Source organism: Petaurus breviceps, unplaced genomic scaffold (assembly GCF_028583685.1).
Source record: "Petaurus breviceps papuanus isolate PSGF00001 unplaced genomic scaffold, PetGlider_PUasm1.0 188, whole genome shotgun sequence".
Classification (NCBI taxonomy): Eukaryota; Metazoa; Chordata; class Mammalia; order Diprotodontia; family Petauridae; genus Petaurus; species Petaurus breviceps.
In genome coordinates this window covers 37,370,274-37,384,059 of record NW_027185804.1, presented here as the reverse complement: position 1 = coordinate 37,384,059, position 13,786 = coordinate 37,370,274, and the positions used below count along the sequence as shown (strand labels likewise).

The 13,786-nt window shown below is 52.1% G+C and overlaps 1 protein-coding gene across 4 annotated transcripts in view; it reads right to left on the bottom strand.

Annotated features, from left to right (window-relative positions):
- Nucleotides 1–13,786, bottom strand: part of CSTPP1 (centriolar satellite-associated tubulin polyglutamylase complex regulator 1) — a 175,846-nt gene that overhangs the window by 7,483 nt on the left and 154,577 nt on the right. For all 4 annotated transcript variants that reach the window (XM_069091559.1, XM_069091560.1, XM_069091558.1 and 1 more), the window contains 2 exons: nt 11,187–11,271; nt 414–499 (listed from right to left, as the gene is read on the bottom strand). In XM_069091559.1, coding sequence (XP_068947660.1) covers nt 414–499; nt 11,187–11,271 — 171 coding nt within the window. The remainder of the gene's footprint in view (nt 1–413; nt 500–11,186; nt 11,272–13,786) is intronic.

The following is a 13,786-nucleotide window of genomic DNA, read 5'->3' as shown; positions in this document are numbered from 1 at the left end:
GTGTGTGTGTGTGTGTGTGTGTGTGTGTGTGTGTGTGTGTGTGTGTGTGGCCTCTCCTTGGGGCACAGAGACCTGCTGCATAAGGGGGTTCTGGGAGATGTGAGACCATGTGGTTGGAGTAGAAGGTCATTGAAGGTACAGATGCTGGAGCCGTTAAGTGGCCTGGGAGCTTTACAGTTTCTGCTCAGCCTGTCTTGTAAGAAGGGAGCTTGGACCTTTGTGAGAAGGGGACCTTGTGAGAAGGGGAATGGACCCCACAGCCGAAATCTTTTCAACTGCTGAAAGAACCGGCAAGTCCTCTAGACTCGTGTCTAGAGTATAAAACAAAGATAGGCAGGGAAGAGGGGAGTGGAGGCTAGGCCAGACCCATGCCTGGTGAGGCGGGGAGGGAAGTAGGAATGACCTCTACTTACCAGAGTAGTAGAACTGGATCTGAAAGGCGAAAAGGAAATCCGAAAAAGACATGAGGCAGTCCATCGCGTCATCCATAAGCACGATCCTGGGGGAGAGGGAGACCCTACTCAGGCTCCAGCCCCCAAGCGCCCTTGGCTCCTCCCTCAGGCCCTGTCACTCCTCTGTGTAAATCTGTGTTTACAGCAGCAATGACTAGACCTCCTCACAGGAGGCATGGCCAGCTTGGCCCCCAGGCATCAGCATCACAAAAATCCGATTACCGGAAGGCCTCTCCAACAATGTCATCCAGCCAAATGCGGCACTCTTGGAAAGGAATCGGCAATCAAGACAGAGAACTTTCTGTGGAGTGTTTTATACACAATATCTCATTTGATCCTCAAAACCACTCAGCTCTCCCAGCCTCCAAGTCCCACACTCTATCATGACATCTAGAAAGCATGATCCTATAACTGTTCATAAATGGGAATAGTAAAGCTATCTATATAGCATGCAATGCAGCTGCCTCTCCACAACCTATCTGACAAGTGGCCACTAGGATTTTGTTTGGAGACCCCCAGGGAGAGGGAACTCGCTACCTGCCAAAGCATCTCCTTGTTAGGAAGATTCTCCTTATATGTATTAAGGCTCAATTTGCTTTTGCCCATTGTTCTTGGTTCCCACCTCTGGGTTTAAGCATCATAAATCTAGCCTTCCACGTGACAGCTTTTAAATTACCTGAAGACAGCTCCCATGTCCCCTGGGTCTTCCCTTTTCCAGGCTAAACATTCCCAGCTCTTTCCACCAATCCTCCTATGGCAGGGAATCAAGGCTCTTCCCCACCTGGTCCCCCCTCCACTAAATCAATGTTCTTCATCAAATGGCCTCCACCATAACTGAGCTAACACTCCAGTATGTTCTGACCAGGGCACAGGACAGGGGGACCTCATCTCCCTCATTCTTCCTGCATGTAGTAGTTTTTTCTTAATGTGGCATAAGATTGAATGAGTTTTTCTGGCTGCCATATCATGCCATCCCTGTATCCTATCTCCAGAGCCCTAGATCTTCTTCAGATGAACTGCTGCTAGCCACATTGCCCTTCTATAGCTGAAAGATGTTCCATTTGTCCCTATTAGGTTTCTTTGTATTTGTCTTGACCCAGCCTTGGAGCCTGTCAAGGTCTTGAATTGGATGGTAACCTAGCCCTGTTAGCCCCAGCTCTGTGTCATCTGTCCAAGTCAGGGCCCTGGGTGCAGGTCTCTGGGGCCTCCACTGGAGACCCCCTGTCAAGCGGACAGCAAACCATTAATGACTCCTCTGTGGCCATTCTGCCGCTTCCAAATCCAGCTAGCTGCATTATCATGTTGCCCACATCCTGCCATCTTTCCCACAAAATACCCACCCAGATGATAGAGAGAATATTGGGTGAGGGAAAAGATGGGGGGATGAGGGGAGAGAGTTGTTTTTTAGCTCAGACAAGGAGCTTTCAGATCTCCTTTCAGATTCTTCAGCCACAAATCCCTTCATTCTGAAGAGAGGACCATTCAGCTCGCAGAAAACATATGGTTTATCAGGATGGGCAAAGGAAAGAGCCCAGGGGCTTCAAGGCAAGTGGCTTTAGGATGGAACATGTAACAACATTATGCACCCAACCCAGACTTAGTGAAGTATGGAAGGGCATGGTGAGGCCTGGTGTAGCAGAAGAGTCTGGATTCAGAACCACGTACTATCTGTTAGATGCTATCTATTTGGAATAGATAAATACCGTCTACTTAGAATTCACTCGCTAACTGTGGTGATTTAACCTCAGAGGCCTCAATCTCCTCCTCTATAAAAGGAAGCAGCTGGACTGGCAGACTATGAGTGCCAAAGCATGGCAGGGTCAGCAGTACTGAGCCTCTGGTGGTTACAGAGGGAAGGGGTTGGGGTTTTAGGCTGTGCTGGGGAAGAGAAGCCTGATGTTCATAGTGAATGGGATGAGAACACACTTATTCTCCTTGTTTGCTCTCCTTACAGGAAATGACCTTTGGATTAGAAAGGACAACAAAAATGGCCTCTAGGGAGGGCACAGCCAGGACCTGTGGGGTGATAACAGAGTACCCCAATGCCTTGGAGAGATCAGGGCCCCCAGCCAAGTGCACTTCTGCTTAGGCTACGGGAAGAACTGATAGATGTGGTGGCCAAAGCCCTGTCTGAGATGTCTGAAAGGCAAGGGGGTCAAATAGAAGAGGTAACACAGACTTGGGGAAGAGAGATTTAGGGGGGACATGGGGGCTGACCCGAGTATTTTAAGAGCTGTAATGGGAAGGCTAGACCCATAAGTCTTAAGACTTAAGAGGTCTACTTAAGCCCAGAAGTCAGAACCAAGAACAATGGACAAAAGCTACAGAGAGGTAAACTGAGACTTCAGACATGTGAGGACACTGCCTAACATGGCAGTGGGATGCCTCAGCAGGTAGTGAGTTCTTGCTCACTGGGGGTCTCTGAGCTTGAGCTGGGTGCCACTCGCTTCGTTAGGGCAGAGACCACGGACCATACCGCCCTTTCCTACTTTTTTCATTCCTTTCTTCACTGGACCTAATGGCCTCTCTTAGCTCTGAGGCTCTATCGTGCGACTCTCTAGTTCCAGGTGAGCACTCAAGTCTACAAAAACTCAAGCTTCGCTTGAAGTCAAAGGAAGTCAAGCCATCCTTCTGCACCGCCATGGCTACCCCCAAAGCCTCCGATGAGGGGCTCAGGGTTTGTATTAGAACCCCGTGTCCTGCCCCTTCTGCCTCTTCCCCACCCCAGGGCACACCTCATTGAGGTCTCACACTTCCCTTGCTCCCTTGGGCTGAGCCCCTTAGTGCTAGGAAGGGTTTCCTCTGGTCTAACATTGGGTTCCCTTTTTTTATTCTCTTCTTTCTCTAGTCCTTTCTCTGTGCCCCATTTAGGGCATACACCTCATGCAGAAAGAACACCCCCTGGCTGCTAACAAGATGGGTCGCTGTAGAGATTGCACCCAGGGCCCAGTGAGCTCTGGTGAGCAGCAGTCAGACTGGAGATCCTTCTGCTTCCCAATCTGGTGTGTCTGCACTACGCTGGGGGGGGGTTGCCCCATCAGGTGCCTGAATACTAGCATCTGGATTCTTGGCTGCCATGACTGATTTTAAACCCTATCCCTCTTGCTGCTGGCCCCCATACCTAGGACTATCATTATTTCTCACATTTCCCAAAGGAAAAAGCTGACTTTATAGAATCCGCCAGATTCCAATTCTACGTCGGGTCCTTACGGCCTGTATTATGCTGGGCAAATCACTTCCCCTGCTTGGGGTTCAGCTTTCTCTTCTACAAAATGAGGGCTTTGGCCCAGGTGACTCTCGATCCCCTTGCAAGGTCGGGATCCTCGCATCTGAGGAAATCACTGCAGCAGGGCCTTCGTATGTTTCCAAGGCTGGGCTATGGAGGTGGTGCTGGCTAATCGTGCCACAGGGAGGAGCCATTGAGCCCTGATCCCCTCCACTGGGTATCAAGGAGAGGACGTTCGTTTTCCATCTTGGGAAAGGGAGAGCACACTGGGGCTGATCCCAGTAAGGAAGGGGCTGCTGCTGTCCTCTACTGTTTTTGCCTGTCTTTGTAGGGGGAGCGCTCAGCACAGTCCCTGGGGATTAGCAAGTAGTTCATCAATGCTCAAGGACCCAACGCCACACAGGGGCTAACCAGCACTTCTGTCCAGCTCTCACCAGGGAGAACAAGGTCAGGAAATAGGAGAAAGAAGAGGGGAAATGGCCCAGCTGCTGATCCGTGGGGAGCAGTGCAGAGGGGCACCTGGGGCTCAACAAAGCCCCATGCCCAGTGCTGGCACCGCTCACAGGGTGGAGGAACCACCGAGCCTACGTCAGCCATCACCTCAGCCTTTTGACTCCCTGGGCTGGACAGATGGAGCCAGCTCTGGGGCCCACCCTCCCATGCTGCCCAGGTCCTCTGACTGCCCAGAGCAGCAGGGCTGGCCGCATGCATGGCTGCTGGGAGGAGTGCAGGGCTGAGCCCATCTCCAGACCAACCAATTCCTTCCTGGAGATAAAAGCCTCTGGGGAGGCTGCACTGCTTGTTTTAACTTGTCCCAAGTGGGGACTTTCTCCTCCTCTCCCTATGGTGGCCTCCATTTTTAATTCTCTCCAAGAAGCGGATTCTGTTGTCACACTAAGCCCCTGCCACTGACGCCAATGCAGGGGCCATATTCCTCTCCCAGCCCACCAGTTCTCCTAATCTGAGTGGGAGGGTGACCTTGGGCACTTAACTGCCCTGGGCCTGGCTTTCCTCATCTGCAAAGCGACAGAGTTGGACCGGATGTCCTCTGAGGCTCCTAAGGAAGGGACAGCCTGCCAGGTGGTGTCACTGTCTAACCTCGCCTGTATAATGGGGACAATTACATCAGGAGTATTTCTTCTTCACAGGACTGTTGTATGGATCAAATGAAATAATGTACAAGAGACCTTTTGCAAACCTCAAAGCGCAGCATGTCAATTATGATAGCAGAGAGGCTGACCAGTGTTTCTGGATTTTAAGTCAGGGGGGCATTGAGTTCCCTCTCCTGCTCGAGGCCTTACTGGTTGCATGAACCTGGTTAAGGCCCTTCCCTTGGGCGGCTCCCTGGGCCTTGGGGTCAGCAGAGGGACTCACGCATGGGGAACCCCCTTCACTGACATGGTATCATAGCAAGGCTGTGCTTTTTTGATGGAGCAGGGCTGCATGTCACTCCTGGCCCTGGGTCACTGGAGACCAAAGGCTAAGCTAAGAACCATCAGACTGGTCTGAAATGGAGCAGACAGGGAGAGGGGCTCCTTGAGGGGTCCCCTATGGACACAAAAGCCTTTTCTATTTTGCCAGTTCTTGAGTTAACCAGACTTTCCCACTTGGGGATCTTCATGAAAACTCAGAGGCACTCTGGGAAGCTGAGAGCCAGAAGGTTCCTGGCCCTTCCTCACATGCTGTCTTCAGACTCTAGACTAAGTCTGCCCACTAAAGGTTGATTTCCCAGGCATCTGACTGTGCCCTAGGGTTTTGTGCTACTGAGCCCAGGCAGGGTCTTGGGGAAACAGGAGGGGCTTTCTGCTCCACCCCACTGGGCCCCGTTAGCACATGTGTCCCTGTGGACAGCTCTCCCTTTGAGCTCACCTCAGATCTCTTGGAGAAGAAGCAAGGCACATGGGTTGTTTGTGAATACACAGAGGTTGACTGAGCAGCCCTCCAACCAAGGGGCCCCTCTTGGACATGCCAGCTACTCTGACACCCGGAGGAACACAGGCAGCTCCCCCTCCTTTCTTCACCCCAGCTTTGATGTGGAGTCAATAGGGACGGTTGCTGCCAACAGGCATCTGTACAGATCTATTGGCTCATGTAACGCTCCTCAAGCACCCTCCTCTGTGTGAGGAATCAGGCTCTTGGGGGAGAATGAGCAAACACGCACAGGGTGGGGTGCTGCTGCTAACCAAGGGAGGAGGCTGAGCAGGAAGCTGAGGGCTACTTGGAGGGGGCTGCCTTCTCTCTTTGCCCTCCCTGACTCCCCGTTACCAAGCTGGGCTGGTGCCGGGTCAAATAGGTGCCAAGGAAGCCAGTGCTCCCGGCCTAGTGCCATTTCTGGCCAAGTCTCCCACCACTCAGTGATCTATGATGCTGATCGGCATTACGGCAGCAGAGTTCTCCTCCACTCGCCATGGCTCTGACTCTAGATGGGGTAGTCTTCTGAGGGGGCACCTTCCACAAGCTCCTGGGGTGGCAGGAGGAATTGTGAATCAACCCCATGGGTCGGGCAGAGGGCCAGAGTGACAGAACCCACAATCTCCAGGGTTCAAGTTAAAGGATCATCCATTGGAGCTGGAAAGAGTCATCTTTTCATCGATGAGAAGATGATGCCCAGATCCAGAGGCCTAGTCTCTGCTCTAAATTCCAGTCCTGAATCACAACCTGCCTATTAGGAGTTTCAGATTGGATGGCCCATAAACTCCGGCCAGGGCCCCCCAGGATGGTGTCACTGGTGTCACCCAACCTTGGGGCTATTGATTCTACACTATCATTCTACTTCTCACATCAGTGGCTAAATTCTGTTGCTTCTACCGGCCCAGCTTCTCTCCAATCCATCCCTTTCTCTCTCCTCACAGAGCTGCCATCTTGGCTTGGGGTGATGGTGGCAATGGCATCCTCGCATCCTTGGGCCTCCAGCCTTTCCACACAGCTGCCATGTTGGTGTTAGTTACCATGCCCCTCTCTACTTACTAACCTCTCAGGGTTCTCTGACACCTGGGATCAAATGAAAACCCCTCTGCTGTTTGACCTTCACAGCCTGCTTCCGACCTTTCTGGTATTATTATTATAGGTGCTCTCCTGACCCTTGCTTGGTTCTCCAGCTCTCCTTGCCAAGCCCTTTCCCTGGGCTGGAATCCCTGGCTAGCAGTTCCATTTGAGGACCACCATCTATTTGATTTGCCTACCCCCTGATGTTTCCTCCTGCCCCTGCCTTCTCCCCAGTCATCTTTCACCCCTCTTTGTATATACCTACAGAGGTCTGTGAGGTCTCCTGGGGACAGACGGTAAGTTCTGTGGGGGCAGGGACTCCCCTGATGTTTCCTTCTGCCCCTGCCTTCTCCCCAGTCATCTTTCACCCCACTTTGTATATACCTACAGAGGTCTGTGAGGTCTCCTGGGGCCAGACAGTAAGTTCCTTGGGGGCAGGGCCTCTTTCTCTTTTGTCTTTGTTTACTTGGCACATAAAAGGAGCTGGACAAGTGCCTGTGGCACTGATGGCACCCCAGTGCTTTCCCTTCTGTGATTACATTCTCTTGAGATATCATACAGACAGTCCTGGTTCTCAGGCAGCTTACTGAGGAACCCTCCCAGGCCTACTACTGCTGAGCTTCTCTCAGCCTATTTCAGGACCGACATGGTCAGGGCCTTAAGCAAGAGATGGTCCTGCCATGCTCTTCAGAGAGGAAGAAGGGGCCAGTGTGCTGGCATCACGGCTCCCCAGGAAAACCACCCACCTGCAGTGGTCTTGACCTTTCCCAGGCTCCTCTAGGAGCTTGGGTCTCTGAGATGGGCTTTGCCAGCTCCGAGGACATGAGAAAGGCCTTTGTGGGTGAGCAAACCATGGCAGGAGGAGGGCAGCCAGGCTGCTTCCTCCTCCTCACTTGTCTTGAAAATTCCCTGTGGGGAGAAGCTCCAGGTCCCACCCACTAGGGCAGAAGTGCCTGGCCAGCAGTTTGGTCTCCAGCCCCCCTAAGTGAGCATGACACACACACACCCTGCCGCTGCACCGGGAGTGCTTCATGCTTGGATGTTCATGCTTGCCTCAGTCATTCTCCCTGACATTTTCTGCCCTCTGCACTCCTAGTATTTGTTATTACTGCATAGCAACAGTCCCTAGAAGACCTGAGAGCCCAGCCCCGAGATCTGCCTCTTTCTCCGGGGCCTCTCAAGTCTTCAGCTCTGCCACTGAAGGGAAACTTGCTGTGGCCTGAGACTGTGGGGAAGGCCAGGAAGTGGTTATTTGGGCTGAGCCCCTGCAGAGGGGCTAGGAAGAGGGAGAGGAGGAGGAGGTGTTCCTTGGTGCAGACAGCTCTCTAAACGCCCCTTTCCATTTCCCAGGTGTCACTGCAGCCATTACATCTAGTGATACAGCTCGAGCCTAGGCTCCTGGTAGGCAGACCCTGGCCTTTCTATGCTTGTTAAGGTCCAGGCACAAAGGGTGTGACAGGGATTTCCTGGCTAACATTTATGACTCAGGAGGTGAGCTAACACTCTGATGGGCTCAGAGGGGAGCCCAAAGGACCACAGGCAGATGGGTGTGGTTTGTGCCACTGCTTGAGACAGACCTTTGGGAGGGGTCAGGGGCTTTGTAAAGGCCAAAGGGTCAGCCTGGAAGCAAGAGGAAGATGTGAACATTGGTCACAGGTCAGGAGCTGAAGAGACCTTGGAGGCCAGCCCGTCCAGCGCCTTCACTTCACAGGCTCCAAGGTTAGGCATCTCGATTGCCGAGGCTCCCCAGCAGTTGTCTAGGATTTGAGCCCAGATCCCAGTTCTCCTTCCCCTCTACAAGTATTGTGACAATAAGGCTGAGCAGGGGATGAAGTTCTCCGAAGCTGGGCTATGCAAATGTGGCCCAGAGGAGCCGTTCTGGGGCTTAGGGACCTCTCACTGCACCCTGATGGGTGGGGGGCTGTGGAAGTACAAGGTTTGCGAGCCCTGAAGGAGGGGGAAGGAGGTGGTCTAGTGACTCTGGCCATCTGGGCAAACGTGTTCACTGAATGGGTGGAGGGAAGAGGTGACCACCCCTCCTAAGGTGAGGTCCCTCTCCCACCTGCTGTTCTCCTGTCCAGCCTATGCTACTAACAGTACACACAGCCTGCAGATGTGCAAAGACTGTCCCCCAAATGGGGCCTCCAGTTTACAGCAGCCTTGTGGATTAAATTCCTTGACACAAACATCATCCTACAATGAAGCCTCCTTCTGGTGTGTGTCCTCAGGCCACCAGGGCCCTCTGGACCTAAGTCCATCAGGGCAATGAGCTCCTCAGGTCTTCCAGCAACAGCAAAAGCAACCTTCCAGGCCCCCCTCCTCTGGGGGTTAACATCTTCCATCCATCCTCCCCCAGGGGAGGTCCAGAATAACAATAGCCAAGTAGCTCTTAGGTCAGATTTCCCCAACCTTCTCATATTAACACCAGCTGGAAATGGAGTGGGGAAGATAGCAAAGTCATTGACTTATAATTCTAGGGACCACAGACGCCCATCCAAGGAGAATGGGGGATCATGAACCTCTGCCCAAGTACGATGGTCTCTCAGGAGGATCCTGGCCTGTCACTCCCCTGATGCTGGCACTGGCACTGTCACAGTGTTCCCTTGGACAGGCTCCCTGGGCAGCTGCCACAGACAAAACTTGGCTGCAGGGGCTCCTTTGATCCTGGCTGGGCAGTCTTTACATCCCAATAGTAGACTTCTGGGTGTGGCAAACAGGAGCCCCTTGGCAGAGCTGGGGTCACTCCAGAGACCCACTAGCAACAATGTTGAGGGACACTTGTGGTCCTGGACACATGCTATGACTGGCCTACTCCACCTAGTGGCAATTAATCCAAAGTCCCTGGGTTCAAGGTCTGGCTCTGTGGCTGGGCAAGTCACCCTCAGCCTCTGGGCTGTGAGAGGGGCTTGGATGAAATTATCTTGTTCTGTGTTTTATGAGGGTCTGGGAAGCAGGGACATGAGTAAAGGGGAAGGATGCAAACTAGCGGTAGTTGGTGCCAAGAGAGGCTACTGGGGTGGCACACAGTCTTCCCCTCCCATGGAGAAAGGGGGAAGAAGAGGGCGCTTCTGGCTTGGCCAGCAAGGACAATAATGAGGGTGTGAGTTAGACTGGTGGCAGCCAAACCCTAATACTAATTGGGCATATGTCAAAGGTCAACTTGAGGATCTGGGCCCATTTCTTTATACCAGCTCTCAGGTTGAACTTTTCCAGAGAATTCTTCTTTAGAGTGGGGTCTTCCTCATCCTGGTTGAAGCCCACAGGAAAACTATAATGGTAAACTGGGGTGCAAATCCATTCCCTTGGTACATGAGGTGGCACACATTTTTTTTTTCAGTGCAGAACAGTTCAGGGCTCCCTGGCTAGTGTATAACTCAGAAATGGCAGGATCTGAGACTTTGGCTTTGACCTGTGGGCTGCTCTGGGAGAAGACATTTCCTTAGATGTATACTGGGTGTGTGCAGAGAGAGATGAAAAAAAACCAAGGTGTCTAGAAATGATTCCAAGACAAGTTTTACACATGGCCAGCAAAATTAGCTACAGAGTCACGAGTTGCCAAATGGCCTGCAGCAGTGGGAATTCCACTGAGTATCTGTCTCTGGCAGCGGGAGACCTCCCAATTTCTTGAGTCTTTGGGTTTGTTTTTTCATGTTTCAGGAGGGTAGAACCTTGGGAACCGGAGCCATGAAAAGCAGCTCCCAACAGGAGATGGGCAGTCAATTGAGGTGGGGGTCAAACTGTGGCCCTGTGCCGCTCCCATGACACCAGAGACATGCAGATGCACGGAGTGCCAGGAATAGACACAAGGTCAAGGGACGCTTCTGGATGGACATGTGTGTGTGTGTGCCCACGTGTGTGTGTGCGTGCATGTGGCACACACACATCCCTTCACAGAGGCAGGGTTCTCTTCTGGATTACTAGGTAGGCTTCTCAGAGACACAGACTCAACAAACCTGTCATAATAATAGCAAGGAAGAGGGAATGGGGAAATGCTTCACTCAGAGCACTCCCAGCTTTGCTGTCTTTCTATCTCTTATCCAAAATAATAACAATTCCCTGAAGCATACCTCAACTACCTTGTTTGGTCAGATGTGTTAGAGACAGTACAACCCATCGGGGAGCTGGGGTTCCCAGCCTCTTCTGCCAAGACCTTCTGGGAGCTAAGCCTCTGCTTCTCTCCCCTCAAACCTTGACCGATGCTATCCCACCTCAGTACCTTTGGTCCATCCCCAAGGCCTCTCCTAAATCACTCTCAGTCTTGTGCCTTCCTCCCTGGGGTCTCTGCTGGCCTTCCTCAGCTGCTCCAGACTCATGCAGACCCTGAGCTCTGCCACAGGGGTCCCAGGAGAGCCTTGGGCCCCACTCAGGAAGGCATGGCTACCCAGTAATGCTTGGAGGCCTCTCCTTCCACTGATTTTTCTAGGGGGGCCCTTCTCCGAGCCTAGTCACCACCCAATTTTTACCATCTGGGGTCCTGCTGAAGAGCCCTACCATACAGAGAGAGCCAAGGAAGGTCTGTTTACCTGGCTGCCTTCTGAGTGAGCTCCAGGGGGAAGTCTGGGCACAGTAACTGCAGCAAACAGTGGTATTCCTTCATGGTCAGCAAATCTGCAGGGGAAACAGAAGGGAAAGCATTAGATCTCCCCCTTTTCACGTTGCCCCCTTCCCACTCCACAGGCCCCAGAATGACTTTCAGCAGAATTGCCCTTAAAGAAAGATCAGAGATGAAGGGTTCACTCGTCAATAAAATCTAGGGCTGGGACTGGGAGCTAGAAGTTCCTGCTGGAGGGACCTGGCTGGCAAAGGAGGCGCAGATGGGAGTCAGTGAAGTCTGCTGGGCTGGGGAGCGGCAGGGTGAAGAGAGGTAACAAGAAGGGTGCCTTGAATGTCAGCCTTTGGTTTTACTTGTATATAAATATCTGGAAGAAGGAATATTTCAAAGCTGGATAAATGTGCTGAAATCCACTGGCACAGTAACAGTCACCACAACATGCCTGAGGACCATGCACACAACATCTGCACAGAGTCCTGAGGCCAACTGAGTCTTGCACTGTAGGGGGCAGGGTGGGGGGTGGCACAGAGCAGAACCCACAGAGTTTATTACTTTGTCATCCAGCATGGTAGCAGGCTGGCCTCTTTGGGAAGTCTGCATAGAAATAGGGTCATCCTATTCTAGGAAGGACAGAGCAGAGATCCAAAGTACACAGGAGAGACGACCCAATGATTCACGATGGAAAAGGAATTGTCTTGTGAGAGAGCGGCCAAGGCGAGGCTCTGGGGTTCGGCAAGGGGACTCAGAGAGGCACAACCCAGGGAGCCTGATGGGATCCCAAGGGAAAGGAACAAGACTGATGCTCAAAAGCTGCTTGTGATTGCATGTTCCCAATCCAAGAGGCTGTACATCAGCCCAGCAGCAGCAATTTGTAAGACTTCTCTTGACAAAAATATTTTAACTATGGAAGGGAGCGCCAGCGGGAAAGTGAGATGCAAGCATCACCAAGCAGCAGTCCCAGCAGGGAGCAAGGCAAGCAGAGGGGATCCAGAGGGCATGGCCACACTCTGGAGATGGAGACGAGGATCAGAGGAGGCTGGCTTCTCTGGCCCAAATTAGCCCAGGCCACAAAAATCTAGATTCCCTTCCCTGACCAGTTGAGCTGATGCTTTTCCAAGAAAAAACCCGTTGGTCCCTGGGGATAGGTTTGGGTTCCTACCACTGCTTCATCCAAGCTCAGTCCAAGGTGGGGGCAGAGAATTAGCCGAACCACATCAACAAGGCCAGCGATACCAAAGGAACAGTCTCGGCGTCAATGTCGGTCAAAGGATCATGGCGGGTTTTGTGGCCTTGGCCTTGGCCATCTGAGTGTGCATTCTCTTCAACCATCTGACCTCGGGCATGGCCCAGAAGGGTGTTCTGTGCTACCCAAGGTTGCCTGGCCCTTCTGTAACTCCCAGAGGGGAAACAGAAGAAACAAGGGACAGGGTAAACACAGGTTCTCTTCCTGGGGCCTCACAGGCTTTTACTCTGCTTCTCTCTCTGAGACAGTGGGGATGGGAGGTGTCAACAGTGGAGGTGAAGCCAGGCATCTTCAAACACCCTCAGAAATATCAACAAAAATGGGGCAAACTTTATACAGCAGAATGCTAGGAATACCACATACTTAGACACAGGAACGGTGGCATGTGCAGAGGCGGCCTGCTCCAGTGGGATGTTCTGGAGTTAAAAACACAGGGTTCGAACCCCGCCTCTGACATTTCCTAGTTGTGTGCACTGGGCAGGTCACTGGGCCTCTGAGCCTCAGCTATTTCTCTAGGACTTATCTACCAAGTCAATGGGGGCCTCGTTAGGGTTCCCTACACTAAAAAGTCACAGATGCATTGGTTATATGAGCAATGAGTGGGGCAATATATATACCTGAGAAAAATATTTCATGGCTTTGGGACCTCACTGACCCAGCTCCCAGTCCCCTTTACTGCCTTAGTGGATGAAAAGTTCACAACCCTGTGGGCAGCCTGGGCTGGGTTGCTGAGTCCCTTTGGCCAGGGTGTTTGGACAAGAGGCCCTCCATCTGTGGTCAGGCCATACTCCACGCCTTTGTACCTTGGCATGACCTGCCAAAACCCATGCTCCCATGGGGCATTCTGTGTCAGACCAGCATCCCCTCTATGCCACAATTAAGCACAGGAGGAGGAAGATGAAAATTCACCCATTTAATGATTCCTTTTGGGTTCAACATGGAGAGGAGCTCTCTGTGGCATAAAGGGTTAGTTTCTGCTCAGATAGCACAGAAGGGTGGAAAGAGAGCCTGGACTTAAAGATAGGTGATTTGAATTCAAATCCTGGAGACTCTGGATAAATTACTTAACCTCTCTGGGTCTCTGACATTTTTCCAACACCAAAGATCTTCTCAGATCTTTATAATATCCTTAGGCTAAGAAGACTGTTAGGCAGCTATCACTGATGGAGAAACTGAGACCTAAGCTCCCTAGAGTTTAAATGTCAGAGAGAGACAGAGAGAAAGAGACAGAGACAGAGAGAGACAGACAGAGACAGAGAGAGAGAGAGAGACAGAAAGAGTGGGGGGGAGGAAGAGAGAGAGGGAGAGAGAAAGAGAGAGAGAGAGAG